This window comes from Dermacentor silvarum, chromosome 7, assembly GCF_013339745.2.
Source record: "Dermacentor silvarum isolate Dsil-2018 chromosome 7, BIME_Dsil_1.4, whole genome shotgun sequence".
Taxonomy (NCBI): domain Eukaryota; kingdom Metazoa; phylum Arthropoda; class Arachnida; order Ixodida; family Ixodidae; genus Dermacentor; species Dermacentor silvarum.
The window spans coordinates 24,730,863-24,750,098 of record NC_051160.1 but is presented as its reverse complement, the minus strand read 5'-3'; the positions used below and the strand labels follow the sequence as shown (position 1 = coordinate 24,750,098).

The 19,236-nt window shown below is 44.0% G+C and overlaps 2 protein-coding genes across 4 annotated transcripts in view; one reads left to right on the top strand and one right to left on the bottom strand.

Moving 5' to 3' along the window:
- LOC119459443 (uncharacterized) overlaps positions 1–19,236 on the bottom strand; it is a 307,019-nt gene that overhangs the window by 86,758 nt on the left and 201,025 nt on the right. The window lies entirely within an intron of this gene.
- LOC119457753 (translation initiation factor IF-2-like) overlaps positions 1–19,236 on the top strand; it is a 46,823-nt gene that overhangs the window by 18,232 nt on the left and 9,355 nt on the right. Inside the window, exons 6-15 of the mRNA XM_049670364.1 lie at positions 3,775–3,837; positions 7,493–7,660; positions 7,707–7,781; positions 11,047–11,091; positions 12,538–12,600; positions 14,005–14,067; positions 17,474–17,530; positions 17,837–17,896; positions 18,258–18,317; positions 18,970–19,026. Coding sequence (XP_049526321.1) covers positions 3,775–3,837; positions 7,493–7,660; positions 7,707–7,781; positions 11,047–11,091; positions 12,538–12,600; positions 14,005–14,067; positions 17,474–17,530; positions 17,837–17,896; positions 18,258–18,317; positions 18,970–19,026 — 711 coding nt within the window. The remainder of the gene's footprint in view (positions 1–3,774; positions 3,838–7,492; positions 7,661–7,706; positions 7,782–11,046; positions 11,092–12,537; positions 12,601–14,004; positions 14,068–17,473; positions 17,531–17,836; positions 17,897–18,257; positions 18,318–18,969; positions 19,027–19,236) is intronic.

Below are 19,236 nucleotides of genomic sequence, written 5' to 3'. Positions count from 1 at the left end.
TTGGTACTCATACAAGCAGTGCGAAAGCAGTTAATTCGAATCTGTGCAACGAAAGTATATTTCTTTTATCTACCGGAATTACTGTCGCAGTTTTTCACTGACACAGACGCTTGTCTATGGTAAATGCTTAAAATTGATTGCCTATGTTTCCATAGTTTATAAGTTACAGTTCCAACTCCTGCTATCGCCCAAAAATATGGTTGCAGTATGTGTATAACTAAATAAAATAAATAAATAAATAAATGTGTATATCTAGTGCATTCATTCTAGTCTTTGTATAAACTTTAAAGCGACGCTGACATTGGAAGGATTTGCTTAAGACAGTCTGAATATTAGTTACATGGGCATTTATCCCAAATGCGGGCCTGATAGAACCACACAGCGGTGTGAAACGCTTTACCCGGCCTTTAAAAATTACATTGGCTATATTCTTGTACTATAATAATTTAAAGTTGTCCGAAATGATAGAGACATGTCAAGCTCAAGAGAATGCAAATTAGACTGAGGCGTTCGTAATAATTTTTAATCGGGAACACATTTTTGTACAGGTTTAGAACTGATGTCATGCTATTCATTCTGCCATCTATGTAATATTTTCTATAATGTTATGCACACTTACAAACTAATAGAACAGCAGTAGCCGGCGCCTGCCTACAAAAGCAGAAACATCTTGCACGTTAAAAAAAAGGAACAGCACTTAACGATTCAATTCGCTGTCCATGTCTTGCTACCAAATGGACCACGAGGCATTCATGCTATTGAATGTCATTAAAGATTAAGCTCGAACTTCTTTTTTCTAATTAGGTTGAGCACCAATAACAATTACCGTAGAAAACAATTCAAATTTTCTGTACATAACTATCAGAACTCATTGATCACACAATGTCAATTAGCTTGCAAGACCCTGTCAAGCGTTATGGTAGAAATATGCACAAGAATGACGTGAACTATAAGTTAATGATCTTAATATGTGATAATACAAGCAATAAACAATTTGCTTGCGCAATTTTAGTGGATAAAATTACAAAAGAATTAAAAAAGATGGAAGGTACCAAGATGAAAAAGAGAATTCCGACTAAGAAAAGGGGAAATTTTTAGTCAAAGGTTAGACGGCGTTTCGGCTTTCACACGGGAGCTTTGTTGACAATCCTAGTTCAGGTTGTGAACAAGGCTCCCGTGTGGGAGTCAGAACTTCTCTTAATTTTTCAATGAAATATTTTTTTGGTCAGCGTTTCCTTTTTTCATCATGTCTCTCCCTACCAGACGAGATTAGGCTAAATCCTCGATTCCAAGGTAAGAAGATATGCGCACATATAGGCGATATTGGTATTCGAAATCATGACGCACCAATAAAAGTACGAAGAAATTTTGGTACCACATGCGTAAGAGGGAGCCAATTGCCGCGGTTAATAGCATGGCATTAAGTACAAATATACTCAAAACTAGAACAGAATAAGCACTCACGGGGCAAGAAAGTCAAATTGGTTAAATATTCGAACAGATAACGCTGATCATCGAAACAAATTTCTTTGCAATATGGGAGTGCTGTTCCAATTTTAGTACATGTAATTTGAATTGGCACAGCAATCCCTTCATCATAATTACCATATGTTTTGATATTATGTGAGTAGTAGCCCCACAATGAGGAATAGCTTTTTTTCTAGCTGATTATACGATGACAATTTTTTTAAATGGCAACGCCACAGTACAGGGATTCAGAATTTCATGCGGGTGTTGAAAGAATCAACGCTTCATTGAAGCGTGTAGTTCTGACTGTGTGCTAAGGACAGAGGAAAGGACAACAATCAGGTAGAGTAAGGATGTTGTCTGCTGTACTGCAGGCCAAAGTGCCTTGGACCAACTTCTGCGTTGAAACGTGCATATATTTGAAAAACAGGTGAAACATACCTAGAACTTCGGATAGCAGTATTTCTATTAAGGCTAGAACGAAAAAACAGGATTTTGCATTGCTTATTGAGGTTGTTAGAATAACCGGACACCCTTAGAAATGTATTCGCAGGGATCGCAGTATTTAAGAGAATTAAAAGACGTTCAACGGGAAGTATTTTTCGAGGCTTCGGGCTGGACTGGCCCTTAAAGCATCGTTCAACTGGGTATGGGACGCGACAAAAGTCGACCGAGGAATGCGCCCCAAGTTCTCGGCTCCTATGGCAACGGCAGATGCTCAACACCTGCTTGGGCTGAGCCCTGGAACATGGGTTATCTCACTTAGGATATTAAGAAAGGCTTGACTGAAGCTAGATGTACTTGAAAGTGACTCATTCAGTCACGAACAAAGAATTGGGAGACGCAGTTTCTGCTCGACGCAGAGTTACAAGCAATTATTTGATTTTCTGTTATTCTCCATATGCCATGCCGCAAATCATCCCCCATTAAATAAAAACGAAACTCAAGTCTTTCACTCAAAATCAGAACTTCTGCAACAGATATTTATTTGCTGGAACAACTTTTTTCATGTAAGTGGTCAGACCTCTCATTATTGTGTTTGAAATAGTCATCATTCCTGCTCAAAACATTTCGACTTGGTTCTTGGCAAAACGCATCGACAAGTCGCCAGGAAGGAAAAGTTTATTGCGCCCACATTTTCCACATAAAATTGGATTGCGTGTTCATGAAGTCTGCTCATAAGCAGCTGTTTTCGGGAAACTTGAGTATTGTGCTGTCGCCATTGTTGCTCTCGTTACCTTTACCATCGCTATCGCAGTGGTAGTCCTTATCGCCGTTGTTCTGCAAGGATTCACTGTTCTAAGTTTTCCTTGAGGCTTCTATGCTTTGAAGTGGCCCTCCAATGTATTTTTTCTCTTTAGGCTGTGCTGCGTAGTTAAGAGAATAAATAAAATGATGGGGCCCTGGCAGCTTTTAATAAATGTCTGGTTTGTTGTCTGCACTCTGATGGGAACAATGGATAAAAGATTACATAAAAAAAGCTCGATTATTTAACACATGGTGGGTAAAGATGGTTCCTTTGCAAAGCAGCAGTACTAGCAACAGCTAGGGAGTTTTTTTTTTTTATCCAGAGAGCTGCCAACATAACTGAATCCAAACCTGAGGAGCAGGAATAACAACTGGAAAGGGGGCTGGCAAAAGCAAATGAGGCAAACGCCCGTGTCACAGCTGGTAACGCCAAGAAAACGCTTGGGAGCAGGGCAAACGTAGTGTTACATACATTAGTGCCTTTGTGAATGATGGCAAGTGATATTTTGTTGGCGAGTATGTTTTGCATCCAAGTTCCCATGACATCTCCTGTTGCACCAGGCTACTTCGGGTTATCAAAAGGGGTTTTATTTGAGCACCAGTGACTCGCACGAAGTGACGGTGTGAGAACAACTGTTTGACCTTGCATGCAGGAAGAAATACATGTTATTGAAAGGCAGGCGCGCAGACACGGACACAAGGAGCATAATGGAGAGCATAAATACCACCGGCTCTTCACTAACAGGAATCCCTACCGAATTGCTCTGCGTCTTGTCGCACAGAAAAGTAGGTAGCACATTATTAAAGACATTGTATTCGGAATTAGATGGGGAAAAAAGTGGTAGCTGTCAGTGCCTCCAAGCTAAAATAGGTTTATGCAAACATGCGCTTGAATGCGAAAAGGACAAAAATAAAGCAGCAGCTCACCTGTTTGTTTCCTTCAATATACAAGCGCTTTTGTCGGCATTTGTTGCCTTCCGTGGTGTCTTATGTATTTAACGTACCAGGTTGTATGCCCAAAATGTACAAGAAATGGTCTTTATATATGTACACATTTAGAAACTGGAAGTGAACACTCGCCCTCTGCGACCGGTATGCAGCACCATGGAATGGAAACTATGGGTGAGTGCATCTGTCCTCTTCTTACTAAAGTGTATCCTAAAGTAACATGTTAACGTTGAAACGAGCACTTTTTAACCAAATGACTCATCTGCGCGGCTTATTCTAGAAAATATACTGCTTGGTGTTTTGACTAAAATGGTGGTCTCGTTAACTTGCTGCTTTCACAAGCAGCCAGTGTCCTTTCAATAAAAAAAATTCTTCAATCGGAATACAGAAAAGTGCGGAAAATGGATAAGCCTTGCTCAGAACAATAACACTTCACATAAGTATCAACATTATTATTTTTTATTTCAATGAGCGTTTTACGCAGCTACAACCTGAAGGTCCTTAAAAGAGAATTTTCTTTCCTTTTTTGCGGCCGCAATGTGTAGTGTTACTGTGCTAAGAACACAGTTTCACCAGGTTCAGTAAAGTTAAGAAACAAAAGGCACCAGACGTTTTGTCAGATATAACTATTTAACGTTGGCCGGTGGCATGTCTAACAGCGGAGCTATTTAAGCCGGCCGTTGTTCCGTTTGTCGTCCACAAAAAATGTGGTCCGATCCTGGCGGTAGTGCAGAAAGGCTCCACGCACAATGGCACATACCTCTGTGAACTAGTGAAGCTGAGCTTTGCTAAGTCTAGCTAAGCATGCTTGGGACTACTTAAGCTTAGTCAGTCATCGATAGCCAATCAATAGCTAATCCGGAAAATTCCGGAAAATGCTGGGGATGACTTGGTAGTGCTTAGCCTAGCCTACATACATAGCCAATGCCTTGCTTTAGCCAATCAATAGCCAATCAATGGGTAATCGTAATCGATCAACTAATCAATAAATTCCGGTAAATTGTAGGGATGACTTGGTAGTGCTTAGCGCCGCCCAAATACGTGGCCAATACCTTGCGATAGCCAATCGATAGACCATCAATAGCTAAGCGATAAATAATGAATAAATTCCGGAAAATGCTGGGGATGACTTGGCAGTGCTCAGCCTAGCCCAAAAGCCAGGACTAGCTTGGTGCCCATCAGCTCCCCTGTCTCTTTAGCATTGCGCCTCTAGTGCAAGCTGCGCTAGTTTTTTTTTAAATTGTTCACTATTAGGAGGGATTATAGCGTACTGAAAATGATCTGTATTTTACTGCGTCAGCTGTTATGGCTCATTCCAATAGCCGTTTCGGTTCGCGATGTTGTCCGCCGTCGCCGGTGTCCGTCGCAGCTATCGCCAGACTCCTACCCACTAAGGGGGATTGGCCAAGAAATGATTGGATTGTCTTGAGGAGGAAAAAAGAAAATTAACGAGATGTACAAAGAAAGTGGTAGAATGAAAAAAACATGTATAGCATACCTCACTAAATCAAACAGGCTAGGTGACTGTTTGTCACCGCCCTGTTTGAACGGGGATGCATTGTCATCTTCATCAACAGTATCGTATCGTGGCATGAGCAAAGAATGCAGCATGTGCGCCGCATAGTGTCGATATTTGTGTTTACTCTTCGGTAACCTTTATGGCACCTCCTCGCGAGGCAGGAACCGCTGCCGAACAAGCGAATCGTAGAGCTACTCTTGTGGCTACAACCAGCTACGTCGGGCTCAGCAGACCGCTGCGCAGAGAGAAGCACAAGCCGTAGCTTGCCGTCGACGCCGGGTGGATAGTTCAGATCATTCTTGTGAAAACGACGCAAGCAATTTCGCACCAAAGACCGTCTAGTACGTGCTGCCGAAAATTGAGCTCCTATGGAGCTTCCGCTTACGCTGTGACTGTGCTGGGTGTGCCTCGCAAGCCTGTGACATTTTAATACTTGCCCAGAATTTCCGAGGACACAATTTGACCGAACTACACTCAAACAAAAGAAATGGCGTTATTTCGCCATTTTTTCAGAAAATTACTTCATGTACGACTAAAAATGAACTCCTTTTCTGCTACTTCACGTGAATGAACATTAATATTTCCTAAACTTTGAACTGCTCAAAGAGCAAGTATATAATTGTGCCACTAGATACTCATTGCTAAAAAGCAGTAGTAACCGTAATTACCTTGATTAGCGCAAAGCATTGGACTCAAGAACGATGACAGGCGCCTTGTCCTGTCATCTTTCTTGTGTCCGTTGTTTGGCCCTAAACAAAATAATTATGGATTCGCAACTACTAACCACACAACGCATTCTGCAGCAGTAACCAACTTTAACTGTATTACAGGGCTTTAGCGGACACTGACATTTCGTGAATAAGCAGTTTCTAAATACATACCGCACGGACGGCTCAATATGCGTAAGAGAAACCAATCTAGAAGACTGTGTCTTTGCGGCTGCGTAAGCTGGAATCGATTGCACGAGCTGCCAATGCATCATGCCCCCATGTTGGGAACACAACCTATATATACCCAGTGAACGATATCTTCAATTTAAGAATGTGTGAGTGATAGTTCCTGTTATTTACACATAAACGTACCGAGTGCCTGCTACTAAGCTTTCACGGAAGCGTCAAGAACGTCAAGTGCTTTCAAAGTTCAAAATTTGCAAAAAACATTCTTCATGACTTTTATACTTAGTCATAAAACAGGTTAAAAACGTGATCTGTACAGAAAAAATGTCACAGTTTCGCCCTAAGGGCGAAGCAATGAATGCGATAGCAACACAGCAATGTCATACGAAGTGAGGTGAGCGGCTTTGGTAGCAATATGAATTGTAGTAAACATGAGCTGATTAAGTAAGCAGGTGTGCTGCGGCGTAAGTAGACCGACATGAAGAGAGACTCGATGACCACGAGAAGGCGCGTGTGAAACGGTGGTGTTGATGAGAAGCGCTTCCCGTGGGCAGCGCGTGCGAAGGGACACACCTGTAGCGCTGCACTGCCGATCCGGGCAGCATTGCATGTGTAGCGTGCATTGGAAAATGTGGCCCGACTATTGCTAACTGAATGAACAAGCGTGGTGTGAGCGCGCACAAACAAACATGAATAGATCACACTGAATGACTGCAGACAACGACATTCAAAACTCTGGCAGCAAGCGGATATGCCGCAGCGGCGAAGGTACGTGCGGTCTATCGCTTCAACGAAAACTGAGCGGCGAATGCACGGCGCATAAAGGTCAGAGCCGTGTGGAGATAAGAGACGGTGCGAGCGAGCGACGAGCGCGGTTGTTGGCAGAGTGAAAGTGCGCCCCCCCCCCCCCCCCCCCCCGCTCCCTCCGGCGCTGGCTTCCCGCTTCCTTGCTTGCGCGTGGGAGATTGAGTACGTTCGCTCTCCGTGATAGCGCGCGTCCCCACACGCTTCCGCTCGGGCATACGGCACGCGGCGAAGATTTTATCTATAGAGAACCTCAAGGCGACGGCGACGGCGACGGCGACGGCGACGGCGACGACGACGGCGACGACGACGGCGACGGCAGAAATCCGGTTGAAGTGTCCATATAATTGCTATCGCAATAAAAGTAGATATTCTGGAAGGGAATACAAGCACATGCAGCTCGTTGCGCATGCAGAATACAAGCTCAAGCGAATACAAACGTATGCAGGCTAATCTGCGGACGTTTTTGATTCGATGGTGAACGTAATGGCTACACTAAAATTTGGCTTCTCAGATTACATGCTGCGCAAACTTATGCTGTTGGCAGTTCCCCTTAAGATAATATGGAAGTATGTTATGTAGAACAACTGCGCTTCGTGTGTATTTGCAGGCGGTGGACACGGCGGTAACATGGGAGTGATGGGCGGAGGTATGATGGGTGGAGGTATGATGGGCGGAGGTATGATGGGCGGAGGAATGATGGGCGGAGGAATGATGGACCCAATGATGATGGGGAGCGGTATGATGGGTGGGGGCATGATGGACACGTCTATGATGGGTGGAGGCATGACGGACCCAGCAATGACTGGACGGAACCATGACAGACCAAACGATGACGGACGGAGGCGTGACGGACCCAACGATGATGGGTGGAGGCATGATGGGCGGCATGGGCTACGGTAAGTTGAGCTTCCTTTATTTACTAAAGTGCATTGTGTAATATATCCTGATTTCCTGCAATGTTTATTGTCTCGAACGATGATTTGACAGATGGTTCTTTCGGCAGCACACATTAGTTGTTGGTGTGACATATAGCGGTAACTTTACGGTGACGATAAAAATGGTGTTATATGTTCTATAATTTGGCTTTTAGTTAACGTAGTTGTACGCCCGCAGTAAAGCGTCCGCAGATGCCTTGTGCTGAGCAAGCGTCCGCACCCCGTGTAGGAGGACTAAATTTGAACTCGGCACAATTTCTGGTTTGAACGTTTTCAAGGAGGACGTCGTGTGAGATATTCCGATGACAGGCGTGAGTTATTGGGGACTCGTAGGTGATGACCATTCTTAGAAACTGCGAATATTGTCCATTCGGATGTTTGAAACAATGGCTGTAACAGAACTGAAAGCCAAAGCCTGACCGGAATAGAGTTATACAATAGTGCGGCAATTGTACAACGCGCTACAGATAACTTAGAAGTGAAGTCAGCGGGTCCCCCAAAATCCTGCGATATATAGTTCGCGTCTGTCGCAGCAACAAAAAAGGAAAAATAAGCATGCTGAAAAAAAGTCATCAATCATTCTATCCAGGCTAACGTGCTTAATTCTAAAAATCTGATTTTGTTTTGTGCAAGCACTGCTTGAGATAGCAACTGATTACCACCTAACTGAAATGGTCGAAGATCACTATGCGCTCAGATAAAATTGCCGGCATTAGCGCAAAGAACAATTGAAGAAAATCAAATGCGGTAATGCCTTCTCTAGTAACAACCACCCTATTCCTCGCAACTTGAGCACTGTCAACGCTGAAGTTCCAACAAAGTGTGAGTTGAGGCTTAGGCGTAACTTCGCTTTATTTATGAAGCCAACAGAATGTTTAGAATGATCAAATCGTAGCGAAAGTTTATTCTATCACCAAGGGAAATTTAAATACGTTTTTATTTTTCAACCTCGAAATTTTGTAACTCGATTTGTTCTTTAAGAAATTCTGACAAAAAGCCATTAATTTCTTCTAAGCAACTCATACTCCCACACGTAGGAAACTCATCTTATAGACCAGGAAAAGTTTTGAAATAGCATTGCTTCACAATCAAATTGACCGTTGGAACTCTGAAAAATATTATCAGTGCAATTCGACTGAGCTGGAGGTAGGTAAAAATGCACGTGTATTTTGTCCAGTTTAATTGTTGACACCTTTAAGCATTAAATACTGAAGACTAATATTAGGTTTTAAATTATTGCGCATCTAGTTGATGATTCCTATTACGTATCGTAGTAAAATTTATAGGCGAGAATCATTACCGGTATAAAAATATTCTTTCAAATCACATTGTATTTAGCTAAGATTAATAAGCGATGAACGACAGGTGTTCCACCTTATGGTATGAATGGCGTATTAACATGTTGGAGTGCAGCCAACAATACAGGTAACACCATCAATTTTACAAAATTTTCATACAATTCTGCCTATGGCGCGTTTTATGGCTCATCGGGAAGAGCAAGATAGGTTATTGCTAATAATTTCAAACTTACTCAGGCACCTAACCTTGCTAATTACAGCAGTACTCAAATAATCCTTAATTTTTTTAATATGTCATTATTAAAATTTTTTAACCAGTCACACTGCTGCCTATTATATTGTGTTGCAGTTGATAGTTTTTTAATTTCTTTAAATATGCATATACAGCTGTAGCTTTGCGAAAATCAAAGGAGCATGACAAAACTTGATGTCTTTTTTTGAGGGATGAAATATGCCTGCTCACAATAACGTCTCTTCTCATCATAACAAGCACAGCCGTTTTGTCGAGCGTTGCACATATGAGGAACTCTTTTTAATGAAATGGAAGTATACAGTGTTCATGCTTGTTTCAAGCCCCTTAAGTTTAGGAAATATAGTTATATTGTTACGGATAAAGATGCAAAGGAATGACTATATATAGAGGTATATTTATAAGCGCATATGCATGTAGCCCTACCAAGAACGAACAATCCGTGCCAGGTTATAACGGCGTCATGGTGATCGTCGCTGCAATCATGATAGTCCTGCTCAACTGGTAAACGACATCATCATAGCAATAGTTTAAGTCATGTTATGAGTAACTAAAAAATACAACGACCATGACAGCAAGAACGACTGAATGTGAAACTAATAGTGGTAATTGTTCGCGCTTGGCGGTCATCTGTGTTGTGTAACTAGACTGACGTAAGCTACGGTCTGTACACCAGCTTCTAGAATGCTATAAAATTGGCATGCTCCCTTCAGTAAGTACTTTTTCAAGTGCAGATGATGTGGGGAGTGTCACCTGCCAATTTAGCCTTCTCGCTTCATACTTCGCACGACGTTAATACATCGTGTAAGTAGCTTTCTGCTTCCGTTCACAGAAACAAAAGCGCGCTTCAGGTTCTGTAACGCTCATCCAGACAGCTATCTATATTTACTATAATCATCCTCCCCTCACTTTACCTCCTCCTTCATTCTAAATGCAGTAGCAGACTGAAGACATATCTCGACAGCCAGACATTTCCGAATTTCACTACATGCATTTCTCCATGATTCGATGCGAAATTTATGCGGTAGAATGTCCTCACGCGTACATCCCAGTACACTACAACCTCAGATGTTGCCACTAAGCCTTGTCGATCAGGGAAACACAACCGGTAGCTCAGAGGCGCTTTGCATGCAATAATTTATTTCCAGAATATGCATAAAGACAGGCGTGAAAATAATTGATATTTCAAGTAGGAACCTGATGATCATGGTTATTTAACTGAAATTTAATATCCAAATTTTCGTTTCTGCCGGGCTATACGGCACACGAGTGTTTACAGAGATTATAGGAACAACGAGCTTTGCACCACGACGTCGAATGTGCTGTTAACCAAATCAACTGGAGCTACTATACTTTTGAAACCACCGTTTTAGGAGGGTTGTGGTTTTTTCATTATTTAGAGGTAGGAAAGTGCTTGGCCTCTGGCACAACATTCGACGTCACAGTTTTTATCGGATATTCGGCTTCAAAAATGTCCCCATACAAACACTACTGCACAAAACCTATTTCAACCACACTACCAAAGAGGAGCCACATGAAATCGCTTCAGACATTATAAATTGAAGAGCAATGGAGCATTTTCGAGATCTTTTTTTAAATTAGCTCCGTTATTCTCTTACTTTGCGAAGCTTTGTAAACCCACTGTACTTAACAGAGTGTTTCGTATGTCTTTTTTCAGGCGCATACGGTTTGCCAGGAATAATAGGCCAAATAGGAAACTCGTGTAAGTAGAGTTGAAACTTCCACATGAAGGCGGAGTGTTGTTTAACAACACTCCGCTAACAACAGGTCCCCGTAACAATATGAGGGCTGCCGGCACTACTTAGCTGAGCACTTTTATTGGGCACATCAAGTGTCATACATTTATGTTTAAATCTTGTACTGAAATGAATACCTTAGTCGTTGTGTAGTGCCTTTGTTCGCTCAATTCGATGTTACTTTTGCTTGCACTTTTATTGGAATTAGCCTTCTTTGGGAACTTTACCCACTTCGGGCGTTTGGGTCTAACCTCTTACACCCGGTGACTTAGTTGGCCACTAACTTAAGTCACCAGGTATGAGTCAATGAGTATGAGCCCACGGAGAGAAATTCAGCGATGCGCATGCATGCAAGAGGTATGTAGCCCCTAAATATATTAAAATGGTAGCGCCTCATCCGCAAGACACACCTCGGCGTCGAGCGTGGCCACTTAATGAATAGCCATTGCAATAAAGTTGCAGCCAGGATACTAGGAATGGTAATGGTTTCTTTGGACTGTCAGCTAGGAGCAGTGATTACAAGACATACTGCATTGTGGTATAATTCGGCATTGCGGTTTGCAGCGAGATTGCCACTTTGTGTGTCAGCTGATGTGCCTCAAAAGGTTGGTGATTCAAAGATTGCAAGGGATACAATATTCATCATAATAATCACCATAAAATCTGAAACATGCCTGTCACTAATGCACATACATAATCAGAAACATTGGTAATCGCAATACCGACGCCAGTGATAGCCAAAGGAAGAAATATTCAAAGGTGCAGGTGGAGCAGCATTTATTGCGGAGATGGCGAGCCCAGGTAGTAAGCTGGGGAGACACGACTATATTGTTCGCCTCTGTCCTATCCCGTCTCTCCGATCTTACTCCTAGCTTCGCTTCGATTCTTTCACCTGGGTGCTGGTTTATAGATACGCTGGATAGTGTAGCGTCAGTCTATAATAGCAGCTAGAGGCGCCACCATGCTTTGTAGATGCTGTAATATGTGTGAGGTAGTGTCGGCGGAGTGGTTGCGCTTCCGATTGGCAATCTGTAGGCCCGCATTACCGTTCTCGGCAGGGTGAACTGCCTGGCTCTCTATATCTTATTTTATTTTTGCAAACATCTTGCCAAGGGAGCACGGGATTCCTTCGATGAACACCGGTGCAACTGTTAGATATCCACCCGACTAGCGGAACTAGGATAGCACATATCGCAGTAAAAAAGGAAAATGTAGGGTGCAATGCCGGCGAAACACCCATTATGGTAAAAACGTCCATTAAGAAAGACACCCTATATTACAGAAGTATTGTTTACTCGAACATCATTTTCTGTACGTGAAAGGGGGTGAATTATAGATAAAAACAGCCTTAAGGATGTAATTTTAGTTGTGTGAAATTAAGGACATGATACATAGTTTACTTCTATCTTTAGTGACTAATGCGGCGCTCCAGATAAGGAAGGCGGTTGTCAGTTCAAAACCAAGTCCAGATTTGGGTGAGTACGTTTGCTGCTTTTCTACAAAATAGAATTATTTCGTTATACTTCATGCTACTTTGCATGTGTTCAGTATGGCCGATCATGGTCGAACGGGTGTCGCCTAGTCACGTTTTACTTCGGTGAGCGAGCGATGCGTACATTTATTTATTTAATGGGTGGCAGTACGCAAGCTTGATTGCCATCGCAATTAAGTTTTTACAGACGTGCAATGTGTTTTGTTGCCGTGTTTTCTGTTCATACGTTTTCAGACTTCTTTTAGTGGGTTATCATTCTATGGGTACTTGACGCACCGTTCGTCCCATTCATGCCAATGCTTTAGTTAGCTGCTCCACGAATGCACTGGGTATATGCTGCTCTTCAGTGAACCTGTCGCCAACTGGGGTCACTGAGTATGTGCCACTGAATGTGCGACAAGCGAGGGAACCATTGCCCGCGTTCGCGGGCACGGGCGTGCCCGCTTCTCCTCTCGGATGCCATGTGTGAACTTCTCGGCAATTCGAAAAGAGGGTGCAGTGAGTCCCGAAAGTCATGTACTCGCAACAAGATGAGGCATATGTGCAGTATGCTGCAGCAAAAATTCGGAGACCTCTCAGCACATCCTCATGGGATGCGAAGAGATTTACCCAGTGAGACCCATAGGTAACGTACACCTACAAGAAGTATTTGACTTTAAAGTGACGGAAGCATCAACCTGTCAGCGGTCGAGATAAGCAAGAGATGTTTAGCGTAATGGTCGAAAGAACGCTCGGAAGGTGCTGTATTGATTCGACCCGATGCGTTACCGACATGGCTAGTGGCACAAGGTAGATAGAGAAGTTTTGAGGAAGACAAAAAAAAAAAAAACATTAAGGATATGTGCACAAAAATGCTAGAATGAAAAGCATGTAGAACATGTCAATAAATCATCATCATCACCATTGAAACACGAGAGAGGAGCGTGGTTTCCGCAACTTTTTGGGCCCTTGGGAACGTTATTTTTTGCAATTGTCATGGGAACGGCAAAAAATGACCCGGTGAATGAGCAAGTTATCCTTGTCATAACCACCTCCACCAATTCGCTGGTGTATAATGCAGAGGGGCATCACAGTCTCTCACAATACGTGCAATGATGAGCGTTTGACACGCAAAGCATTCAAAACTGCTCCATCCCTTCAGAGTCTTTCCCGAAGCGCAGGCGAAATATTCGAGCAACTGTTAGCCCGCAGCACCTATATGTGTTTCGGCTCTCTTCTGGTATTCTCCTGCTGCATTTACAGGCACTAACGTTGTCCTCACTATCTTTGTTTTACTACTTGACATGCCAGCTATCGCATTTGTATGTTCAATTTTTCCCAAGGTCTAAATACTTCAAACGTAGAATTTTTTCAGGATCCGCCCTTCATAATAGCTTTCTTTCTTTAGGTCGTCGCATTGAGAGTTCGGGAACCGCAACTGAAACGGGTGCAAGTACGCCAGAAAGCTCAGGTGAGTTCTGATGGAATCGCTGCTTAAGAGAAATGACACCGCGCACAGCAACTTCAATCAGAATTTTGCATATAGGCGCACGGACGAGACGGGGAAGGGAAACAAATCCCACAGTTTTAGTAACACGACCGACGTATGGCATTAAAATACTTCCATATTGAACAAGTTTCACTTAAAACGGCTGTAATACAGACTGTACATTTCTAAGTCGGATACCCGCTCCTCTGTGTATGACGTTTACCAACTTGATCAAGGGAACTGTTCTTTACGTGAATAACAATGATCGAATAAGCACAGTCGCTGTAGCCACGTTCCAACAAGGTTACGTATACTTGACTTCGTAATATTAAAGACAAGGCGCCGTGCAGAAACGCTGGCTGCAGCAACGTCCCTTTATTCGAGGAGGAAGACAAATTCTCTTACCAAAAAGTAGGCTTAAGCGTACTTCCGTTTTCGATGACGAAAACAAGATGGTTACTTATTACTTATTTATTACATTTTATTATTTATTATTATTATTACGCATCGAGCTGCTGCGCTGAGATAACAGCGTTCGAAAGCAACCGCCGGACCAACTTGTATCACTGAGAATAGAGCAATGTTTACAAACGTGCCCCATGTCAATGAAGCTTTTTCAGACCAACATGGGGTACTATAGATGGGGGACTGGGTAAGTACCGCTCTTCAATGAAACTATTTGACGCCCACTTGGCGCACTGTGTCTGTGCGAATCGGTGTATGCTTATCTTCAATGAACCTCTTTGATGACAACTTGGGTCACTGTTATGTGCCAGTAGGTGTGCGTCGCTATTCAATGAACGTGACGTCGACTTGGTTAACTAGGTGTGTGCCACTGGGAAGATGCCACTCTACAATGACAAAAAATCCACGCCATCTCCACGAAGTGAATGCTCATCAGTGGGGCGAAGCGCCAACGCTTATCGGTAAAACCATGAAACATTCGCCCACACATCATATAAATACGTGACACGTTGTTATAGGGTTAATGTATATACACTTATATACACAATGTTTATTATTAACATATTGATGCAATTATATACACTTATGTACACAAGGTAGCGCGCGTCGGAGCCACCAACCTAAGGTAGCGACCGCTTTCGGCGCTTGACCGCTGCTTCCCGCGCCCGCTCCGATTCGAGGCTCGCTTGTCGACGCTTGCCTGCTGCTTCGGCTGCACGAGCCCTCGCCGCTGCCGCAGCCTCTGCATCGATGGTGGCTTTTGCTTCCTCCCCGCGCTGGCGTCTTTCTTCTTCTTCGCGGGCTCTCACCGCAGGGGCTTCGCGGGGAGCCCGAGCTGCTGCTGCGTTGCGAGCCCGCCGCGCCGCTGCTTTTGCCTCTGGGGTGTTCATGATGAGTAGCTGCGTGGAGATGTTCGCTAACTAGCACGCGCGCCGAGTGTGCAGCGGAGCCGGGGAGTGCAGGTGTGTGCCGCGCAGCCTGAGCGGCGGCGCGCCACCTAGCGGGCGCCCTTTGAATTATAGCACAGCTGCGCCTCTGGCGGGAGCAATGGCAACTAGCGTACATGGCGCGAGGGACCGAGCCCCGGCTAGAGGAACTTCGCCCCTAAAGATTTTGGCAGTACCCATATCGCCATGATTGTCGATGGCTATGCACTTACCATTGAATCAATATCGCAACAAAGCATATTGCCTGCATCAAAACGAGTTATGTATGAGTCGCGTTTTGCAGCGCGACTCCTCTTTCGCGCTTTCCTAAGAATACTCGGTGCCATCTAGTGGTGCCCCCGCGAAGCCTACGCGTGGCTTCCGAAATGCATGGCGTGCCAGTGCGTGCGAACGCTGAGAAACGCGTCATGCGGCAGCCGGTCGCCTATCTCGCGCTTCTTTCTAGACACGCTGTGCGATCCAGTGGCGCTGCCGAGTAGTCAGCGCGTGGCCCGTGAAACAAGACCCGTGGCTCGCCGATGCGTTGGCTCACTTGGCTTACACCCTGTGTCACATACACAGTGCCCCAAGTTGGCGAGATGCTCATTGAAAAGCGGCCCACGCCCAGTGCATTTGTAGCACAGGCTGCTCAAGCATCGCGTTGCGGACTTTGAGAAACTCGTGCGACGTGGGTTTGATTCCACCCAGTATCACAGAAGCTTAAAGGGTGTATTTCTCATTGTAGAACGGCACACACCTACTGGCACATACCGTGACCAAAGCTGGCAGCACGGAGGTTCACTGAAGACCAGTACAGACCGATAGGCAAATACCCAGTACTCTAAGCCAGCGTCATAGGGTTTCATTGAAGAGCAGTACATACCCCGTCCCGCTTCCACAGCGACACATGTCGGTGGCAAAGAGGTTCGTTGAAGAGCGCTACTTTATGTTCACATTGCCACATACTTAGTGATCCCAGTTGGTCAGGCGGTTGACTTTGAACCCTGTTCTTTCAATACAGCAGCCCGATACGCTACCCACTGGACCATGGACTACAAGGTGACCAGGTTAACGGGAAAACGGTTAGATACACCTTGATTTTCTAACCAAAGCAGTGCTTGAAAGCTTTAAAAAATCAGCACTATTTCAAACAAATTACGCAATGTCCGCCGTAAACATAAAAACGTAGGATAAGAAAGACATAAATAAAAGCCGTTACTCAAGGCCAATGCGTTGATCAGCAGATTCTCAGTGAGGCTAACGTCCGGAGTCCACTTCCTGCTTCTTTTATGTGCACAAGTGCAGGCGGAGGTTTCACATTACAAAACGTAGAGGGCGGCCTATTTCGCCAGCTTTAATTACTAAAGTACGAATACCAATCTGAAACTCGTGCTAGAAAACTTTCTTTGGCAACCGTTCCTTTCGCATGACTGCTGAAATACTGACATGGTCACTCGCAATACATACGTGGAACTCCAAATCCATCTAAGGCGGCATTTAACAGCTTCGATAAACACATTCCGCGAAACATTGTGGAGCCTGTGTACCTGTAGCCATTGAAGTTTTGATATGGCAGCCATTAAAACATAAACGCCTTAATTTTTTTAACAAAGCTATCTTGGTCCATCTCCCCATCACTTTCCCACCCGTGGAACTTGGTGCGGCTGCTGCTGGGTCGGCTGGTATCTAGCCGGATATGTTTGTCGATAAATATACAATTGCTATATGCCCGGCGTCATATGTAATCAGCGCCAGCAAACGGGCTTATATTAGCCCTGTATGCTGACAAACTACGTATGCTGAGAACACGACGGCACATGCTTACTGTCCTTCCATCTGTTATACGTAGTGGTATAGTAAGTGCAGATGTCGTAGGCAGCTTACTGCATGCTACAGTTATCTCTGCGCCTAGCGAGCATTCCTTAGATCCATCGATATATTTTTGAAATTTTTATCTCCTCCCACAAGCTTCATCATGTATGTTCTCTGACCTGCAGTAAAGCCAAAGAAGGGGGACGAAATCGACAACGAAAATGGTACGACAGAGAAAAAAGGTATGTGTGTGTTATCACACGCGTAGAGCATACACCATGCGCCAAACTGTGCATGTTTGAGGAATAAGTCATTGACGCGAATCTAAATGCTAAAGAATATCACGTGGAGCGCGTTACTGAAGTTTTGCTCATAGTACTCACAGTCCTATGATTTACGCCCAGTATAATGGACGCGTTGTGGGCTACTGAGTGCACACTATAGAACTCATATCTGTTACTAGTACAAGCTCGTCAGCTGTAAACGTTGCCAATCTTTATTCCGCCACAAAAAAAAAAAAGTTATCACCTATGCTTTATGACATACAGATAAGCCCCTCAAGAATGGCAAAGAGGAAGCGGAAAGTTCTACCACAGGCAAAGAACAAGGTATGTGTCTTTTATCACCCGCGTAACATACGCTAGGCACCCAAATGTACATGTAGCCACGACAAACTGATGCTTTAATGTTATGGCTCAGGCCGCACGGCATATCGCTGAGTGGCTACTTTAAGTGAAACTGAGCGCTAATGCAATTAACGTGGAGCACGCAGCTCAGGTGTCAGCTACGAATACCCTCATCGCCTTTGCCCTTTACTCTCAGAGGTCTCCTTAGCGTCTATAAACGTCGTGTGCTACTCAGTGCACCCTACAAGTGGAGATATATCTGAGACTAGTACGCAATTGCTCGGCATAAAACGCCCTCTATATTTCTTTAATTGTTGAACAAGCTTCATCACGTATGCTACAGATAAACCAAAGAAGGATGACAAGGAGGCAGCCGAAAAGAATGCGACAGAAAAAACAGCAGGTATGTGTCTTTTATCAGCGGAGTAGGATTGGTCATGCGCCCAAATGCATATGTAGGCTACACAAATACCTATCTACAGGGTGTCCATGCTATCAGGCGTCGCGTTATTAAAAAAATGCGGGCCAATCTACGTGAAGATAACCAAGTGCATATTGTTCGCAGTTAAGTAGAGCAGCCGCCAGTAACTTTTTACAGCCAAGCTGTTAGCCTCTAGTTTGTCGGGATTTTTTGTCTCCGCGTGCGCGGGGCTCAAATAAAATGTGGGCTGATCCCGGAGACTCTGCAAAGAAGCGGGAAGCGCACAATGGGCTGCTTCTTCAAGAGGACATCACATGACGTCATCAGGTGACATCATCACTTGACGAAGACGTCATCGCGTGACGTCTTCCTCTCTCTCTTGAGGGGTGAAACTGATACTCACGAACAGCAAGTGGAGGGTGCAGCCCAAGTGCCTGCTCCACATATGTTCATTTCCCTCCTCTGCGTTACTAGCATGGATCTCTATAGTTTTTATAAGCGTCGTCTACTAGTCATTGCATACTAGTGTACAACTATAATTGGGACACGTACGCGCGCTTCCTCATGAAATTGCGCCTATAATACTCAATCTCCCAACAAACGTAATTCTTGACGTATGTTCTGTGACTTTCAGGAAAGAAAAAGGAAGACAAAGCGGAAAATGGAAGTTCTTCGACAGACAAGAAAAAACGTAAGTTTGTTTCAACTACTGCGTATTATCCGTCACGCAGTCAAAATTATGTCCTGCTGAGACCAAGGACGAATCACGGATGTACGAGTAGATTTTCAAGTCGGCTTTTATTACCTACTGCTATGTTAGAAATTCGAAAAAAAATTATTTAACCACTATAGTTAGATGCACAAAGCAGCGTATAGATGTGCACGAAGAAATTAAACGGCT